The sequence below is a fragment of the Orbicella faveolata genome, unplaced genomic scaffold, assembly GCF_042242905.1.
Source record: "Orbicella faveolata isolate gen_17 unplaced genomic scaffold, um_ofav_v1 contig_25, whole genome shotgun sequence".
NCBI lineage: Eukaryota > Metazoa > Cnidaria > Anthozoa > Scleractinia > Merulinidae > Orbicella > Orbicella faveolata.
The window spans coordinates 24,982,755-25,003,894 of NW_028301553.1; the positions used below are offsets into that span (position 1 = coordinate 24,982,755).

The following is a 21,140-nucleotide window of genomic DNA, read 5'->3' on the forward strand; positions in this document are numbered from 1 at the left end:
ATGCAGACCTACATCCTTCACCTCAGAGAGGCCCAGGCTCTCGTCGAGGCGCGCGAACGTGAAATGAGGCGAGAGCTCTGTAAGGAGATACGCGCCTTCGCCAAGGTCCAATCAGAATGGGGGTTAGGTCCAATCAAAGTGGTTCTAGAGACATGTCTGCTGGGTTATTGCCCCAAAGGAAGAATTCCAGGAATGGGAAATAGGCACATGGTCGTATATGGATGCCACACGGACGAACAAAACTTTAAGCGAGCCATGTATTTAGGGTACGGGTTAGATCATGCCTATCTCAGAATACCGGACGTTAAGAGAATATTATCCTCACCTCCCACAGAATAACAATGACTGGGATCGATTGCCTCCTGAACTACAGGACTACATCATGCGCCTAGCCAGGAATCAAATCCTACTCGAGCGTAGAAGAAACAAAAGATTACGGCGTCTTCTCAAGGAAATAGTAGAATACGGCAAACTGAAAGAACAATGGGGGTTAGGACACATTAAGATTGTCAGGGTTCTATGTGATGCGGGATGTTGTATAAAAAAGAAGAAAGAAGACAGACACAGAGATACCAAAATAATAGGATGTTATATTGACATTTACGACAAACCTAAAGAAACGTGTTTAGTTTACGATATAAAAGGGGCTAAGAAACGCGCCCCCATAGAAAAGACTTTCCTCTACCCTACCTTTCATCAAATACAACACGCGGACCATTATGAATTATAAGTAACCACTCTCTTACAGAGTCACTGGGATAGGCTACCAGAAGAACTAAAGTGTTACGTGATTGACCTAGCAACCTGGCAGTGCATACGCGATCGGAGGAACAATAAACCATTGAGTCGACTTCATAGAAGAATCTTGGATTATGCCAAACTGAAAAGACAATGGGGCTACGGCCACATACAAATCAAAAGACAGAAATATATATGTAGATTAAATTACGGAGGCAGATCTCATTTCCCAGCTTTCTATGGTTATTATGTCAACAAGCGTAACGAGAAAAGGAGACTCTATTTAGGATTTAGTTTCATAAACGTTTTCTGTCTCTTAGAAGGTAAAAAAGCGTTATTGTCAGACACTTTGCTTGGAAACCTGGCAGTAAAAACCGACCAATAAAAAACGTTGTGTTCATTGTCTTCACAGAACAGACGGACCCACGACGAAGCCTTCCCCTTCGACGACGATGACGACGACTGGATCTTTGATCCGGCTCTCGACCGAGTGATGCTCCAAACCGGAGGTGGAGGCAATACAAGACCCCTCCTAGAATTCGAATTAAGACCCGTAGGCGCTCGACGTAACTGGAGAAACGTCCTCAACAAACAACGGTACGAAGCCACGCTCAGACAACACAGAGACGTGACTCCCAGGGACAATCTAGGCCAAGAATTGACTCAGGCCCTTCAACGATCCATCGAGCAACAAATCGCTCAGGATCCTACCCTGACACTCAACTCCACGGTCCATTTCACCATGCAGTCCAGTGCCTTCACGCACGCCTTTCAATCCACCACCTTCACCGTGCGCGAATTCGAAGAAGGGAGTGAAAGACTAGACACTTATCTCCAGTCTCTCGCGGCCAAACTCAACTCCAACGAAGAATTCACCCCCGACGACACGTTCACCATGGAAACCACCTTCATACGTACCCCAGGTCGTGGCAGCGGGCGCGGAAAACGATACAAACCGAGTTGCGCCGCCGTACGCGGAATCGTCAAAAAGTCGCGCGTGACCATTCAAAACAAAGACAACCTATGCTGCGCTCGCGCCATCGTCACCATGAAAGCCCTGGTAGATGCCGACATGAATACTCGAGACTAAGATTACCACAATCTCAAACAGGGGCGACCCGTCCAAGAGCGATTGGCCAAAGAACTCCACCGTCTAGCCAACGTCCCCGAAGGACCTTGCGGCATTCCAGAACTGCAGCAGTTTCAGGCCGCGTTACCTGGGTACCAGCTCAAAGTCCTTTCCATCGATCCGCCCCACATGCTCATCTACGCGGGACCCGAACCCTCGGACAAGATCATCCGTCTCATCAAAGAAGACAGTCACTACGACGGATGTAACTCGTTCAGTGGGTTCCTCAACAAATCCTACTTCTGCGACGAATGCAATCGAGGATTCGATCACGACAACTTTCAACGTCATCCCTGCCACGGTAAATGGTGTCCCGCCTGCAAACGAAAGGACTGCCCCGATTTCATCGAAAAAAAACGACCCCTAGCACGTGGCAAGTTTCCCGAACCCACCTCCATCTGCCGATTGTGTCACAGAAAATTCTTCGGTGACCAATGCTACAACTACCACTTGCAACGGCGGAGCTTGAACATCCCCTCCATCTGCGACACTTACAAAAAGTGTCCGGACTGTTGCCACGTCTACGAACCCAAACACAGGACTGGACGAGGAGGTGACCGTCGTACCCCCGATCACAAGTGCGGATGGGGCGAATGCCACATCTGCGAAAAGAAAGTCTTTCTGCAGACGCACCGATGTTACATCCAACGCATCCCCGAAGACGAAGACGAGCCCAAAAAGAAACGCGTCTCCCGAGACGAAGTCAAAGGTCGACCCTTCGAAGAACCCGAACCCAATGATCCAGACACACGCGTCCTGGTGGACCGAGATCCGCCCCTTCAAGTGTACTGCGACTACGAAGCCATCACCGACGCCGAAGGGAATCAGACACCCATTCTACTCTGCCTGGAAGACGACGAAGAGGATCAATTCTGCTCCTTCTACGGTCCCAACTGCACCGCCGACATGTTCGACCACCTCGAATCCCTCGCCGTCGACGTGGACGGTGACGATCGGGACGTCATCGTCCTCTTTCACAATCTCAAAGGCTACGACGGGATATTCATCCTGCAACACTGTTACGCCACGCATCGAGAAGTCACAGACCAAATCACCGTAGGCACCAAGATACTGTCCCTGAGATCCGACAGACTGACTTTCAAAGATTCCCTCTGCTTTCTCCCGTTCCCGCTGGCCAACTTTCCCGCCACCTTCGGAATCCGCGAACTGTGCAAAGGATTCTTCCCGCACAAATTCAACACCCTAGAAAATCAAGAGTACGAAGGACCCATGCCACCGCGAGACATGTACGATCCCGACGGCATGTCCGCCAAAAAGAAAGCCGAATTCGAACAGTGGTACCAAGAGAAAGTCAACGACAACTACCATTTCGTACTAAGACAAGAAATGGAAGCCTACTGCGAGTCGGACGTCAAACTCCTCAAAGCAGGCTGTCAAAAGTTCCGGCAAGAATTCAAACAAAAAGCCGACTTTGACCCCATGGAGAAATGCGTCACCATCGCCTCCGCCTGCAACCGATTCTGGCGCAAGAAACTCGTCCCGCTCAACACCATCGCCTCCAGACCCCCGCGAGGATGGCACGGTGCCCGATCCAATCAGTCCGTCAAAGCCCTCAAATGGCTAGCCTGGCAAGAACACTCGTTGCAACACACGGACCAAGGCGATCGCATACGCACCGTGCGAAACGGAGGTGAAATCCGACTAGCCAATCATCTCGTGGACGGATACGATCCTACCACTCGAACCGTCTACGAATTCCACGGATGTCTATGGCACGGATGTCCTCGCTGTTTCCCTCGAAAACGAGACCGACATCCCATCTGTCACACCGATCGCACCCTAAACGAAGTCTACGAGTCCACACTCCGCAAACACGACCTTCTCAGTCACCAAGGCTACCAGCTCTGCGTCAAGTGGGAATGCGACTGGGACCTAGAAGTCAAAACCGACCCTGATCTCCGCCAGTTCCTAGACACGTTCGAAATCGTACACCCGCTCGAGCCACGAGAAGCCTTCTTCGGAGGGCGCACGAACGCCGTCAAACTGCATCACGTGACCGACGTGGCTCAAGGAGAAAAAACCAAGTACGTCGACGTGACGTCGCTCTACCCCTGGGCCAACAAGGAATGCGTATACCCCGTAGGACACCCACAAGTCATCGTCAACCCCGACGATCAAGACATACACCAGTACTTCGGTATGGCCAAAGTAGACATACTACCACCTCACGAACTATACCATCCCGTTCTACCTTTTCGACACGGAGGTAAACTCACCTTCCCACTCTGCCGATCGTGCGTGGAACACGAAATGACCAAACCCCTCCCAGAGAAATCACATCACTGCCCTCACACGGCCGAGCAACGCATGCTACGAGGGACCTGGTGCATACCCGAAATCCAGAAAGCCGTTGCCGTGGGATACACGCTCAACAAAATACACGAAGTCCACCATTTCCCGCCAGAACAACGCCGTAAAGGACTCTTCGCCGATTACGTGAACACCTGGTTAAAAATCAAACAGGAATCCGCTGGCTACCCGAACTGGTGTAACACCCCCGAAGACAAGGCACGGTACATGCTACAATACCAACAGAAGGAAGGCATCGCTCTCGATCCGACCATGATCCAGAAAAATCCAGGACGCAAAGCCACCGCCAAACTCATGCTCAACTCCTTCTGGGGCAAGTTCGGCGAAAACCTACACAAACCCACCACCCAAGTCGTCTACAACGCAACGCAACTCTTTGACCTCGTTTCCAATCCCTTCAACGACATACGACAAGTCAGAATCGCCAACGACGAAGCCCTAGAGGTCGTCCACACCGAACTCAAAGACAATCAACCCGACAACGGACGAATCAACATCTTCGTCGCCGCTTTCACCACCTGTTGGGCTCGGCTCAAATTATACAGCTACCTGGAACTGTTAAAGCAACAAGTTCTCTACTTTGACACCGATTCCGTCATCTACTCGCACAAACCAGGCCAAGCCGATGTCCCCCTAGGCGATTACCTGGGCGAGATGACCAACGAACTCGACCACAACGATTTCATCGTCGATTTCACCGCCGCTGGACCCAAGAATTACGGTTACATAACCCACCAAGGGAAAGTCTGCTGCAAAGTCCGAGGCTTCTCACTCAATGTACAAGGATCACGCCAACTCAATTATGACGTCATGCGACAAAATCTACTCGACGAACTCACACAACCTCTCGAGGATGAACGACGCAACATCCACGTTGTCAACCCCAACTTCTTCTGGAGAAACCCCGCCACCAAACATCTCAAAGTCATCACAAGGACTAAACGCTACGGACTCGTCTTCGACAAACGCGTCGTAGACACGAACACTTTCATGTCGTTTCCATACGGATACACACCATTGTAATTTTTACTTCCTGTAAATCAATAAAAATCATTTTTGAAACTCACTTCCTGTCTATCTCCTTATTTGGGCATGTTGCCCTTATTTGGGCATGGACGCCATTTTTTGCACACCTGGTCGCCATCTTGGATTTTACAATTTTAAGAGAATGTATGGGAAAAACTTGGTCACGTGGTATGATCCCTGCACGCTGATTGGTTACGGCCCAAACAAGCGCTATTCACTACTCCAGCTCTAACATATACATTTAACTGCTTTCTTATATTTGACAATACACACCAAACTGGGCGCCAATCGTCGGCGGTTAGACTGTTTCCAACATACAACAAAGACATACATCAAAAGTGGGTGTGTAATTCGATCGATTGATAGATCAATGGAACGATTGGTTTGACAGTTTATTTGGAGAGAGAATGGTGTGATATTTGTTCGCTGCGCGTAGGTCGAGTATTTTAGGGCACGCAGAACATAGAGACCTTATGACCCGAATAAAACAGCTTGCTGCTTGCAGCTATTTCTATTCAAGTCACGTTCAAGTGTTGTCGGGATTAGAAGCCCTTTGATTATTGCTCCCATGCCTGTCGCCTTTTCAGTTTTTGCGAACGTTTCTCGACCTGCAAAGTATAGAGAGGTCAAAGCCAGGATGGATCACAGTGGAACTTAATTTAAGATATAAGGAATTTCAAAAAAGCGGCCAAAGTCTCGGGGATTGCAAATCATGCATAGCCTTACGACCATGCCGGTAACTTTAATAACGCTTCTAGCGTTGACAAACGCAATTATCGATTAGAAAGGTTTTAGAATCTTGGCTCACCATAAAGACCACCAATGTAGATAATAACTCTTGTTCACTCCCATACAATAAAGCATTCTTGTTAGCAAAAATTCTTAAGCTTTTTTCCATAACTTTTATATTCTATTGTATTTTTTTTTACCACATTATATTTTAGAACTTTCAGCGCTCTTTTCTTCATTTTACCCGTTGAAGAACTGCAGTTTAGGCAGCGGAAAGCTGGCGTTTTTAAATTTTTAGCCAGAAAAACTTAGTTTCTCGACCTCGTCATTCTGCACATACGCACATTCATTTGTAAGACTAGTCTGCATACCTTTCAGATATCGACATTATCTCTAATTAGATTATTATTTGCCACAGTCCCCGATAATGGCTCCTGGCAAAAAAAAAAAAAAACCATCAGTTTGGATATCTCATAGCTGTAGTCAGTAACAGTTGCCTCACACATGGGTAGGATTAGACTAAATCTGTTGCCTTTATCGAACGAATAGGATATTTCCAAGATCTTTTTTGTAAACCGTGGTAATGTTGTTAGCGTGAGTTCTATGTCTTCGTCAGCGCGCGTGAGTAGTTTCGTTTGCTATTTGCTAATATGTCTTTTGTACAAATATAAATGCTATTTGTATTCACCTTCTCTGTTAATGTGTTACCTGAGCACTCCGCTGAGCACCCCGCTGACCACCATTGTCGAATTAGTGTCGGGCAAAGTGAAAGTTAAACTTACAGTAAAGCAAGCAAACAAGAGCATAAAAGAGTTCTAGTTCTTAAATTGCATCATGATCGGGACAATGGTTTGCACCGGAAGAATATCAGTGATATGCTGTTTGCACTCATTAAACGATATCTACACTAATAAAGTAAAATAGACATGATTACTAAGGAAAGCAACTTTCGAAAATTTTATCCGGAGCTGAGTGATAAGGCACGAATCACCGCAACAACGCTTCGAGTCGGAATTGATTGCTTCGATCGGAGTCCTTCTGTGAAGGAGAAGGATTGGATGAGAGGTGATGAGAAATCTTTCTGTTGAAAAACCAAATCAAAAGGTCACACTACCACGCGGAGTATGACAATGTCTAAACTGTCGCGGCTTGTTAATATTTCAGAACGCTGTTCTCTTTTCATTATCATTATGGTTAATAACCTGTAGTGGTTAAGAAGAATAAGAACAACATTATGAACAAAATGAGTCAGAAAACAGCTGTTCTTGTGACATATCTAATCGACCATGCCGTTAGTGCTATGCTCCCTGGTTTTAATTGGTAGAACAGTTTCGATAAAGGGTGTACTTATATGAGACCGCTGTGAACTAGTTATTTCGCGGTATTGGCGCTGTTAATTCGTCGTTATTTCAAATGTTGCTTAGCAAGGTAGCTTAGCAAGGTAAAACTCGATAAACATTGCTTTGCCGCGACGCATTGTACTTTCAATAAGAGCATACACGTTGTCGAACAATTTAGAAACAATGAAATACAAGTAAACAAAACATTCGTGTTTGACATTACTCTTATAACTGATAAATAACTCTCAGTCACCTCCGACATCATAACAAGAGCTGGTTCTAGCTATCCGCCCCAGGCAACTAATCTGTATCAGCCCGGTAAATAACTGAGGAAATAACTTTGGGCCAATACATTTACTACAAGAGCACAGAACGCCATTTACTTTGTTAGATGAGTTACACCCACCTCAGACTGAATTTTTGTTTTCTGTGTTGGGGATTCTGCCATCAGATTTGATCCGTTTGCGGTCTTTGAAGTATTGAGATAAGACAAGAATTAGTCTGCATCTTATTCCGTAAAGCTACAATTGTTGAAATTAATAGAAAAGACAAGAGTCAGTTTTATCGGAGGCCTTAAAAGAGCTGAGTTAGGATATTTTGAGTTATTTTGGCCTCGCACGAAATTACCTTTAAATTGAAGGAAACCTAAAAATAAAAGTTTATTAAGATAGAAAAACACCAAAGAGATAATAATAAACCTTAAAGGAACAAGGATGGTTAAAGATGGAGAGGATTAACACGGATTACAAAAGACGAATTTGAAAATTTAAGGCTGAACGTTTCAAGACTTAACTCCTTTTAGAAACGCCCCTGAGAAAGCCGACGCCCTAAATGCTATACTTCTATAGCTCAATACAAACAACAGAACTACAGTACCTTCTTTTAAATTCTGATAATCAAAATAAACGGGCGATTTTCCCTTTTTTTTTTTCTCGCATTGTTTTCCAACAGACAGGGAACTCATTTTATCTGTGTTTCTCCGGAGTTAAAATGATATACTTGTGAAAGTTTGGGACATCTCGAAAAAACTGTGTAAACACAGCGTTTCTCGCTCTCCTACCACTCGTGTTTCTATAACACACAAAAACGGATAACCTTGTCAATATTGCTTTACAATTTGGTCAGAGCCTTGATCGATCACCACGTCAAACGGTGTAAACGAAAAGTGAAGGGGCCGTAATAGCCGCACAGAATTCAAAGATTTCGGGCTAGTTGAATCTCTTTTCCTCGATTTCCAACTTGGGATCAGTTTAGTTTACACTCATCATTTCCCGCCAAAAAGAATCGATTTATACTGGAGAGAATGCCAGGGTCCAAATCTGATCGCAAGCTGGACATGAATACCTGTATGTATGTATGTATGTATGTCTTGCAGCTATAATATAGTTTCACGGTTCATCAAATCGGTCCAAGCTTTGGGATGAACACAAAGTTAAGTTTTCACTTTCTTACTGGGCCACATGTTCAACAATCACAGACACTAATTTTTGTGCAAGCAGGATGACTGAGGCCCTGATTTCACAGAAGCTGTCAATGCGACAAATTAGGTAATTGTGGTTATTGTCGATTTTTGCCAATCGATAGCAATCGATAAAGAAATTTTTCTGTGAGTTATCGATTGTTATCGGTTGTCGATATCAATCTATAGCAATCGGCGATTGCTATCGATTGATATCAATTGAATCGATTGATTTTCAGTCATTTTTTCAGGCACAGTATCGGTGTCTGCTTACAACTCAAAACATTCAGTACTGTAGTTCAAAACATTGAAAATGTTTCTCGAAAGAGTAAAGCGCATGAGCTCTGTAGCAGTAGCCCGATGTTGATTTCTTTGAAACCTGTAAAGTTCGCAGTACCTGGACTTCTCCTGCTTCTTTGTTTTGCTTTCTTTTGTTTCCCAGTAATTTAGAAATGTATTGCTCAATTTTCACTCGACTTCTCTGTAATTAAATTTGATTAAAATGTAGTGTATGCAAAGAAATACCGTAAACACCGTTTTTTCCTTATTACCGGTCATTTGTTTTCAACTCCCGATAACTCGAACACCCGATAACTGGGATCTTTTCCAATTTACCTTGAAGGTTTGAGTTATCGGGAGTTGACCATATGAAAAGACCTTCTTCATGATAGCCCCCGCCATCAGTTTGTTTTAACATTATAACCTAATGAACATCTGAGGCGGCAAATAAGTTTAAGGTCATTCCACTGAAATAGAGTCTGCACTGGGATTTTTGTGAAACTTTGCCTAATGATTGTTTATAATATAGGAACTTAAATTTTGAAATAAAAATGAGGGGTCCCCATGTTCGTTTAGGAGCAACAGCACCTTTTTTATACCCAATATTTCCTTATAATAGCACCATGATTGTAGTCACGATTGCTTGCCAAATTCACGTTTCCGACGATTGTTTTTTGTTCTTCACTGAGAATTGGTCCATATCTATTTCACTCACAGAAATTTATTACTCAATTCAAAACAACAGAAAAAAATGATAGGTCACCATACTTGTTTGCGAGAAAATGACGATTTACCTCTATGGCGAGGTCCAGCCGTAAAGAAAAAGCCGCAGTAGGGATGCGCAATGCAATACTGGGGAATGACCTTAAATCGAGTTTGGGCTAGTTTATTATTTATGATAGCGGAGCTCCGGCGGCCCGAAGGGCCGCCAAGCGGAGCCCCATACTCATATAGGAAAGAAAAGGAAACCCATGAGTTGATTTTCTCATGGTTATCATGACTAGCGGTATTGCTCGTGGGCGCGTACGCACGACGGCGACGACGACGACGACGGAGTCGCGCAACATGGCGGCCATATTCCAAATAATAGGTTGACAGAGACATGCAGCCTTGGTTTACTGTGTATTTTTTTGATATTGGACATCTATGCTATGATCAATTGACACCTGTCAAAACAAGGTATCCGCTGACTGTATCACGTGACCATATCGCGGGCTCAAGTTTACAGTTCATCGAGGTCATGCGTTTTTTTGAAGTTGACCGCTGACCAAGTGCTGGTTTTCGGTTAGATCGCGGGCTCGTGTCAGTTTAACTTGCTGAAAACAGGGCAGGATTGTTTGGAAGCCAATTAACGCTAACCCAGGATTAAAAGTTAACCAAATTATAACTTTTTCTTCTGTACAAATATTTTTTGCTGCTTTGTTTCGTGTATATGGTGATTATTAAAATTCAAAACAGAGGGCCAAACAATATACAGAAAACCTCACCGCAAAGTTACAAAACTCAAATCAAAATTAATTCGACCTTTTCCTGGGTTAGCTTAGTCGGGCTCTGAACAACCCGGCCCAGGAGCTACGCTTTTAGGCTGGCCTAAATCTATATATTACATTTTACGTAGCCCTACTATGCTTTAATTTTAGTGTTGCTGTATGAAATATTCTAAATTTTCATCTTTAAGTCTAAACGGAAGCAAAAGTTCCATCATAAAGAAAAAAGCCATTGCGTCTAGATTCTCGGCAGCCGGTAGGTGTTTTCAAAAAAGCTTGATACCCGGCAGTCTGAAATTCTTATAGATTGGAGTGGACGGTAGGCCCAATGTTGAAACAAAAGTGTGTTTTCAAATTTCTCCGTTGATGGGTTAGACGGCGCGGGGCCTAAATGAAGCTGTGGAATTTTGCGGCCCGTTTTTTCGTTACACTGAGGATGGCATTGCTAATTTCATATGAGTCTTCTCTGTAAGTCAGAGCAATGATATCTTTTTTGTACCGAAAACATCGGCTAACATCGTCATTTTGAGTATACCCTAGTTCGAAAAATTATTCAAATCCCATGCTAAAATAATGATTGAAATCGCTTGACAGTTCTGAAACAGAGATCGACTATTATAGGAAGAGGTCAAATACATGATATTTCGTGGAAATTCTATAAGAATTTCAGACTGCCGGGTATCAAGTGTTTTTGAAAACACCTACCGGCTACCAAGTATCTAGACGCTATGGCTTTTTTCTTTATGACGGAGCTTTTGCTTCCGTCTTAGACTTTTAGATTAAAAATTAGCATTTCATAAAGCTTAACTTAGGACCCGCGCCGTCTACAACAGCGGAGAAATTTGAAAACACAACTACCGTCCACACCAGTCTGTCACGAAAACGGAGGCTTTTCAAACCGAAGGAATTTGAAAACGCCGACGTTGTCTTAGCGTGAACGGACGAAACATTTTGAAAACGAAGCTTTTCGAAAACGTTTCATTTAGGTCTTGTTACGTTTCATTTGCGTCTTGCCCTTGTACTTCAGCTGATTTCAGTGAACTTTATCGGTTCTGAGCAACGCAATTGCCGTCTTGCTGATGACAGCCGCGTAAACAAGTAAACTCCGGCGAGTGTTTCAGTCATTTGACTTGCACGAAGCGAATATAAAATTCACAACCAAATAACAGTATTATTTCGGATCTTACCGTAACAGTTTCCTTTGTCACAGTTTTTCAGAGGAGCTTTTGCGAGGTATATTTGAGAAGAAAACTGCGTCACTCGTTGTGACGATTTCCTGACATGATAAAACTCACACCACCTCTCGCCTCAAAAACTGAACACCGCGGCACAAGTTTTCCCGCCTTTTCATGCCGTCACTTCGTGTAGATGACACTGAAATGTCTACATTGACCAGTCGATTAGGAAGACGTCTACAAAGAAATTACTTTCATTCTCTTTGAGTTGGATAGATGATTATGACAAAATAAAAAAAGCAATTACCACAGCTGGACCTAGTTTATTCCAAATTTTCCTTCGTGTGCAATCTTTAATTTCTTATTACCTTACCTTTTAAATATAAGTTATTCAATTGTATAAAGACGTTCTAACGTTTTCAACATATTTACATAACTCTTTTCCTCTAAGTTCATTTCAAAGAATAATTTCTCTTAATGCTGTTTTGCTGATATTTTTTTCCTTTTAGAATTTCAAAGAAAAACTTGAAAAGCCCACACTTGCCCTCATTCCTGGATGAAACAAAGTTTAGAGTATATAGCAGCTGACCCCTAATATCAGAATTAAGGCTGTATAGTAATTATTTATTTCCTGTTCGTTTGTTTTGTTTTGTCTAGTTTTATTTTTCACTTTTTTTAAAGTTTTGCTTTACTCCCCTAAGCTTCGAAATGAAGTTAGAGTTGCCTGGCGTCTATTTAAAAAAGAAAAAAACATCCGGACCGTAAGGAGTCAACTGAGCCCGCGATTGTTTGGCAGGATTGTTGCTAAGCAGCAAGACATATTATGTCGGCGTTATGCTGACGCGACAACTCTTTCGTGATTGTAGTACAAAAATCCGGAAATTTCGATTATTTGGATGAAAATTTGTCAAATATTGAGCCTCCTGAGGAAACAAAAGCGTGGGCCGTCTATCATAACTACCTTTACTGGGCCAAACAAAATTTCCCCACGCTTTTAATTTCTCTTTTTTTCTGTTCATTCACAGCACATTAATTCATTCCGAAAGTTGGGTGTTCGTGAGTTCATAAATGAGCTAACAATGGACGTGGCTCGGGCTCATCAATCTTTCCGCTATCTAGTCTTTCTAAAAGGTGCCTTGATTTCTGATTTCCTATCTTGTAGTGATGCAAACTTGGTCTCATCTCCATTGAGCGGCGTATGTGGAGATGACCATTATTTACGCGTTTGTACCGGAGCCTGGTACAAGCCACAGCACAGACGGTCTTCCATTTTAAATGGCTTATAGGCCTTTTGGAACAAACTGTGACATGGTACAAACTGATCGGCCGTAATGGATGGCAGGCAGGCTCCAAAGAGCCTCCAAAAGAAGCCGGCAGCTATCAAGCTGGCCTCTTTTTTTTTGTTTTTCGATTTAGATGTCCTTGTGCGTAGCTTGCCCGCATCCAACATGGAAGATTACATACCAAGCGGTCGCTTGTTGCAAAAGGTTTCGGAAGTGGACATTGTGTATGCGTAGGTAAGTGAATTCGTTGTCTGGGTTGAACAAGGCTATTATCGCAGTTACAATGCTACCTCAATCTAATTGAAGGACTTCCTTACAGGACAATATAGATCTTCTCGACAAAGTGAAACGCCATTCATTATTTACACTGTGATAAAAATTGTAGCAGTTTTTCAATTGCTACGTCAATAGCGACGTCACTTGATCCGGGGTTCGGGGAACTAAAGTCTTAACATCCGGGTATTTATTACGCTCATTCACTATGGCGTCGTATAAAGTCTTGTACGTGGCGCATACAACATCCACTGCTCGCTTGTGAACTGTGTCCCTGCAAGACAACAAACAAACATTAACGCGGCAGGATGCGGATTACTAGCGCGATTTTGCAAAGAATCTTTGGAAAAAACATACTTTTATTTAACAGGGTTGATAATATTGGACTGATTTTGTATGACACGACTGATTATGACGCGAAGATGACAAACAGTGATGGACAAAGAAAAATTCACTACATGTAGATAGCAAAAAGAGGTTTGCGGTTTGCGAAAACAGAGAAAAATATTCCACGTAAGATGGCAACATTTTCCCGGCTGATGGGCGTGCCAGAAATAATCCTGCACCATAGTGGTAGTTACTTTGAGTATTGTTCCAAATCAGTGAAATTAACCTTGACTTTCACTCTCCTGAAAAGGCTCTCGTATTTGGACGGGCTCTACAGAGGCTCGTCCAGCGGTTTCTGTGGAATATTTACAGTTCTTTTTGACAAATGCTATCTTGCATAATGGTAGAGGCCAGCGAAAAGGAGCCATAGCCTTACTTTGTTCTGAAGCCATCCCGAAGTGACGATAAATTACATGAATTACACATACATAGTCAAACCACAGAACGTAAGGCGCGCACTTAAACAAGATGGCGCCCGGTGATGTTGTGATAGGGGAAAAAAGCAAAGTATTTGAAAACTTACCGTAACCGCGTCGTTCTCAGGAGATTACACTGAGGCATGATGAGACTGTCTGGAGAGGAGAGGTATTTGTCAAATTTGGCCTGTGATAAAAAGAAAACGATACGTTTAATAATGAGAAAACTTGAAACATATACGGTTGGAGTAAACTGTCAAGTGAACCTTGAGAATCCAAAATGGCGACTCTGAGAGAAAATCAAAATGGGTGCCACTACAAACTAGCCCTTTTCAAACCCTAGATTGTTATCTCCTTTTGTTCACAGCACACTTATGAGTTAGGACTATACCACTGAACCTCCAGTAAGCGGACCGGACCCTGTGACACCTCTCGTGTGTCACTCAGGACAAGGGTCCGCTTATGGTTTGTTAAAAAGTTGTGTTTTGTCAACGACTGGCGTACAAAAACGTGAAGTGCCCACTCACAAGGACAGGGCGGATCCCTCGTCAGTTCAAAACAAGTGCCTGTTTTGGAAGATCTTCGTAAGTTTTCGAAAGAAATTTCCATTCCTGTTCTGGTCATTAAGTCACGTCTCGTTAGCTTGCGACACCGATATCGAAATCTGCGGTATCAGAAAACTATTAGAGACGATATTACGAACGGAAACGGTTCATTTCTCCCCCACCTGCCTATCAACCCCGAGCCCCTTCCCCCACCCTTCCCCCTACATCCAACCTCCCCTGCCCTTCCACTAGCGAAAAAGGCGAGCACAACTATCCCTCACTCACCATCGCGTCCTTAACACTTTGTGAATCCATTCCGTGGAGCGACGACAACGCCACCTGAGGGACGATATATATGGGTTATTGACCAAGTTTGAGGTCAAGATGGCTGGATATTGGCCAAGTTCTTTTTTTGCGAGTTTATGGACCTCGACTCCGTCTCGGTCCATAAACTCGCAAAAAAAGAACGAGGCCAATATTCAGCCATCTCAACCAAACAAGCTTGGTCAATAAAGGATTTATTATATGGCTTTCGGGGAAATTTTTCTTGCGGGACACGGCGGGTGGTCTCGAGCGGGCACGATAGCTCCATCTTGCCCGCTCGAGTAGGCAATCACAGCGCAGGATTTGATTCATCTTGCCCGCTCACGGAGCTAACCATATAATAATAAGTTGTTAAAGTCACAAAGTTTTAAACTATTAAACCGTAAAGTTGGGAAAGTAACGACACCCCGAAAGTAGAGACCCAACCTCGTTCTTGACGTTTTACTCAGAAACATATTTATTTTATTGCGATGGTTCAACCCACAATTGGTATAAGTTTAAAACTAATAGAAGGTTACGACCCTTCTCTCCCCGCAGGGAAATTTGCGACCCTATAAAAGCTTCGGAGGGAAAAGACTGCTTAATCTGAAAGTTACAACAGTCGTTACATTCGGAACACAAAAGCAAAACCAAGGGAGATTTCAGAGTAGGGACCGTACGCACCTTCTGTCCGCGATTCTCTTGATACACTGTGTACAGACTGCCGACACCAGAGCGAGCCAGAATAAACGACGCTTGTTCGCTGATTAACGTATCCAGATGTGCTTCCGTCTGAAGGAAAAAAATGAAATAAAAAAAAAGAACACGAAATAAAATGAGGTATTTTTGGAGAGAACTTAGTTGTATGCTGCGTATTTTATTCCATGAAAGTTTCGCGGCAACAAATGTTCGTATTTCTGTGTTTTTCTTCAACTTAAAAGAGTTTCATGTCGCGAAAAGAGAAAGTCAGTTACCGTAGTAACGGAAGAAATGTCTCAGACATTCTCCAATTTCGTGAAAATTAAGTCCGGCGAAGTATCGCGGTGTTAGCTATATTTTTCGTAACTTAATACTCAATTCGTAAGTATTTCCCGACTCTAGGGGAACCCCCGACCTTTCCTGCTAACTTGCAACCAGAGAAAACAACTGAATAAAGGCTATGAAAGGCTTAGAAACAGCGTACCCATGGAAAACAATCCTGCCTTGAAGTAATCTCAACTGTCCAATTAAGAATCGTTAGTAACAACTTTCAATGGCGCAACTTTCTCGCCGCCATAAATTTCAGCAAATGTCCTCCATTTTTTTTACCTGTGCTGCCAGCATTTCGATGTGTTTATCCGTAAATTCGTAAACTGCTAAAGTACTCTGTATTTGATGAATGCAGTTGATCATGTAAGCAGCCATGTCTGACGCGTTCAAGTGGCTGGCTGACATGGAGCACATCTGGAGGAGTGGGTCGATAAGACAAGAGATAATCTGCAGACAAACAACGTACAAGATTGAGGTAGAGGTACTCTGATAGAGTGAATTTCAAGCATAATAAAAACAAACCCAATCACGTATTAGCAGTCACATGTTTTCCCGCGCTTATAGGCGGTTGCACGTTTCACCGGCGGAACAACTGACATGTTTTACCGCGCTCACGGCCAGTTACATGCTTTCTTCAATCAGTTAATCAAACTTTATTTAAAGAGGGTTACACTTAATAGTTATTTCGTCCAATAGTAACACGTTTTCTCAGAGTTAGAGTGTAATTACGCAAGTTAGAATTAAGGAGCTAATCAACCGGGAAAGATGTACCCTGTGAAAATAAACTGACCCCTTTGCATAAGGATTGTATTGCACTAAATAAAAACGTACACGTGAATAATCAGCTTGTCTGGCATCAAGTGGAATGACAGATGCATCGTGAGAAGTTAGCACGTCTTTGAGTAAACTCATGGTCTCTTTTAACGATTCCGTCGGACTGAGATCAGGAGGAGGGAGTTCAATCTAAATACATTTCATACAAAAATAATAATAATAATAATAAAATTAGCAAACCAAAATCAGTAATTTAAACCTACATAATTTTCCCGTGCTTGGCGCCGTTTACAAGTTTTCCCGTGATTGGCGCCGGTCACATCATTTTCCCGCGCTTGGCGCCGGTCACATGTTTTCCCACGCTGGCGCCGGTTACAAGTTTTCCAGTAATTCGCGCTGTTTACGTGTTTCCCCGCCCTTAGTGCCGGTTACATGTCTTCTCGTGTTTGGCGCCAGTTACATGTTTTCACGCGCTGGGCGCCGGTTACATGTTTTCCCGCGCTTGGCGCCGGTGACATGTTTTCCCGCGCTTGGCGCCGGTTACATGTTTTCCCGTGCTTGGCGCCGGTTATATGTTTTCCCGTGCTGGGCGCCGGTTACATGTTTTCCCGTGCTTGGCGCCGGTCACATGTTTTCCCGCGCTGGGCGCCGGTTGCAAGTTTTCCCGCATTTTCTCACCTTTTCTAACAGTTTGCTTGCATGGCAGTTCAGACTGTTAAAGAACATCTTGAGCGCCAGTGCGTTCATGTCGAGAATCGTGACTGTAACAGGGGCGTCCTCGTCAATAAGGCTCCTGAGGAAAATACAGAAATTTATAATCCAACTGCACTCCGTAGAGTACAAATAACGTGCGATATGGGCACAAATATCTGACGGTATTTGCACTTCAGGTCACAGAATAGTAGATTTCTTCTCGGTTCCCCTGAACGTGCGCAATGTAAGGTAAAGTTAAACGTTTAGTACTCGGGAAAGAAAAGCGTTGTGCTTATTATCAATGTACTTTTTTACACGCCATTTGAATTTGGTCTCGCCGTACGGGCTCACAAAATACTGCAATACTCGTAAAATTTACATGTATAAGCAATATTACACACTATACACCCTGCAAGACGGAGATTCACTCCTCTTTCTGCTCGGTGAGAGGCGATCCTGAGCAGAAAGAAAAGGGCATCTCTGCGGCCTCGCAGGTACACACTTTGACTAATATGTCTAAGATATATAATGGAACCTAGCACTAATGACACTCGCTTAATACGGACACAAGCATATTACAAACAGATTTGTGTCCAATTAAAAAGCTCAAATATTGTCTCTCACATAAGCCTTAATGAACACCGGTTAATATGGACAACGTGCACTTTTCTGCGTACGCTTTACAGACACTGTGCACTGCCGTACATTTTCATTTGTCACGATTATACGCTAATTAGTATAGGTAATCATACGCTTTCAGCTTTTTGAAAAACTCACTCGTGCAAATTAATTGCAAATTAATTCAAAATTGAACGAGAAAAACCGTATGACTACTTATGAATAGTATAAACATGAAAAAAGATCGCGTGGAGGAAATGCCGGAAGATCTTTCTTGAAGCCATTTTTTCTCATTCGAGAATACTTTTTTCGAAGTTTCCGCACTAAATTTTCGTCATCATTTTATGTGATATCATTGGCTTAGAAAATTTCCTATTTTCTTTCAGCCGAGCACAATCTAGAATTGCGATGTGTAATTTGCACTGGTGTTTACACTTCTTGCACTGGTGTTGCACTTAAACTACACTGCTCTCAGCCAATCAGAACCGAGTAATTTTTTCATGTATTATTACATAAGTTAGAGTTAAGGTACGAAACATCCTTCTCAGCCCTGATACCTTAAAACTGTATTTACACGTGAGAAAACAGTACTATTGTTGAAAGTCGCTTGCGAGCCGCTCCACCTTAATCATGTGCGTTGTTTATCCCCTTGTTTGTCTTATCGACCCACTCGACCAGTAATTTCAACCTCCCGTTGAAATGACTTAATTCTAAGAAGACTGCCAATCAAGTCAAGTCTTCCTAACACATCCTGTCAATGACCTTACCCTATCGTTGTGCCATAAAACTTGAGAATATTTGCCAAGCTGAATAGCATCACTGCACCAGGCTCGGATACAATGACCTGCTCCACTCGTACCTACAGTATTTGTGGATACAAAAGGTTGAGTGAGTATGCCAAAAATTGTAGCCAAAATGGCACAACAGGGATCGAGCAGGTAATGAAAAGCTGAGACAGCTCTTTAAAGTATCAAACAGTTCGTGTAAACAAGACGTTTCCACGGTTCGGATCGGATCGTGCCGGGCATGTTGTTTAGGGTATAAAGAACCAGTGCCCCACCCAAGGCCCTTTTTATTGGGCCTAAAGATCAAAAGTTTGAAAAACGTCCACCCCCCATTTATTAAGCAAGAGAAGACACATCGTTGCTTCACCCACCAATCTCCCATCGCTTCCCCTTTAGGAGCACATCTGGAAAGGCATCCTCAACTAACTTAACAATGCACAATTTTAATTGACTTGAGGTTCACTCTGCTTCTGGGAATGGCTACACTAGGCAGCATCTGCTCCATAGATTCCTCATACATTTTATCTTACCAAGTTCTTAACCTCTCTAAAGGTTGTCAAGGCCAAATGGTTTCAATCTCATCTCACCTTGAATGGCCTGCACACTCCTTCTGTGATGTGACTAAGAATTTCTTGTTGTATCTGTTGGTCCGCTACGAAATAAAATGTAAGGTATGAGGTTATCAAGATTTACTTAATGACTAAGAGTGTAAGTGTAAGTGTAAGTGTAAGATTGATTTTGTTGGGAAATATTGAAAAAGTCTTGAATTGTTCACATTTACACTTCATTAATTGCTGATGTGCAAGGTGCTGAATGCCTTTCCTGGACTGGTTCATGTCAACCTGCACAATCCTACACACAACTAGTGGCACGTTTTCTATATAACATAGTGATGGTGGTGACATATGGTGTTATTTTGTATCATTATCATCATCATCATCATCATTATTATTATTATTATTTATTGATTTATTTTTTATTGCTAAACACATAATTACTTACATTGCTTTACTCTACTTACAACACGACACAATACCTAACCTACTTACAATACCCTACATTATTGTTATTATCATAATAATAATAATAATTATTATTATTATTACTATTTATAATGCTTTTACTGTCTGGCAAACGTCACTTACAATACTTGGCATTACCTTACTTACAATACGCAATAATTACTTATTATGACTTACACATTACGTTACTTAAGGAGTTACAATACAATGTAATAACTTAATTATAGAAAAAAAAAACCAACAAACAAACTAAAAAAAAAAAGACCTCGCAACAAATTACTAAGGGAAACGCCTTAAATGGTGAGAAGGAAATTCCACTTCTGTTGAAATTCCCTTTCGCCATTCAATGTGGCAGCAATATATTTTTCTATCTCGATTTTATCCTGCACTAATGAGATTATTATTGTTATTATAAATTATTATTATAAATTATTATTATTATTACTATTATTATTACTATTATTATTATTACTATTATTATTATTATTATTATTATTATTTTCTAGTTAACTTACTTGTTTATCACCCAGAACCCCGCTTGTTCCAAGCTATGATTACGTGTGTTTATTCTGCTAACTAATCACCTTACATCAATTTAATGTTTGTTTTGTGGTGCATCAACTCGACCATTTCAAAATCTCACCTGCTTAACTGATGCACTTAACTGTAAGCAAAATTTATGCACTGAAATCTCTTGACAACTGATTGTTTAATATTAGCCTGTGAACACTGATGACTTTCAGGTAAATGCCATAAAACAAAGAGCAATAACACTGAATATGGAGTTACAGTTGAACCTTGCTATTTCAAACTCTCAGAGGAATCAAAAAATAGTTTGAAGTAGTGGGAGTTCAAATACTACCAACAGTAACTGACTAAAGGACCAATCCAAGGAAAATGGTTTTGAGTTTGAAATAACGGGATTTGAAATAACCGAGTTTCAATGAGCAGGATCCAACTGTATGTGTTTCAAACCTATCAAGGTTCTCTATATCACATTAATGACTTTAGAAAGACAACAAAGTGTTTGACGTACATGATGAAGAATTTCTAAGCAGACTATGAAGGAGCTCCTTCTCTGATGCTATTGCCTGGTGAAGCCATGCCAACATGTCACCAATATACCTTAAACGAACAAAGGCAACATTATGACTTGACAGAGTAATATCAATAACTACATGTAATTAATGGTTAGTGCACTCATGGTTATTGCACTCGTCTCCGGATCAAGTGGTCCAGGTTCAAGCCCTTGCCGGGGACACTGTGTTGTGTTCTTGGGCAAGACACTTACAGTGTAACTCTTACAGTGCCTCTCTCCA

The 21,140-nt window shown here is 42.5% G+C and overlaps 1 protein-coding gene and 1 pseudogene across 1 annotated transcript in view; one reads left to right on the top strand and one right to left on the bottom strand.

Annotated features, from left to right (window-relative positions):
- LOC149109630 (uncharacterized) lies at positions 1-12,253 on the top strand (annotated as a pseudogene).
- The window catches only part of LOC110068296 (conserved oligomeric Golgi complex subunit 6-like), a 17,166-nt gene continuing 8,022 nt past the window's right edge, over positions 11,997-21,140 (bottom strand). Inside the window, exons 11-20 of the mRNA XM_020775679.2 lie at positions 20,858-20,946; positions 19,387-19,451; positions 18,782-18,873; positions 17,382-17,496; positions 16,761-16,892; positions 16,209-16,376; positions 15,585-15,692; positions 14,883-14,936; positions 14,160-14,239; positions 11,997-13,523 (exon numbers count right to left, since the gene is read on the bottom strand). Of these exons, the coding sequence (XP_020631338.1) occupies positions 13,376-13,523; positions 14,160-14,239; positions 14,883-14,936; positions 15,585-15,692; positions 16,209-16,376; positions 16,761-16,892; positions 17,382-17,496; positions 18,782-18,873; positions 19,387-19,451; positions 20,858-20,946 (1,051 nt within the window). The 3' untranslated portion in view covers positions 11,997-13,375. The remainder of the gene's footprint in view (positions 13,524-14,159; positions 14,240-14,882; positions 14,937-15,584; positions 15,693-16,208; positions 16,377-16,760; positions 16,893-17,381; positions 17,497-18,781; positions 18,874-19,386; positions 19,452-20,857; positions 20,947-21,140) is intronic.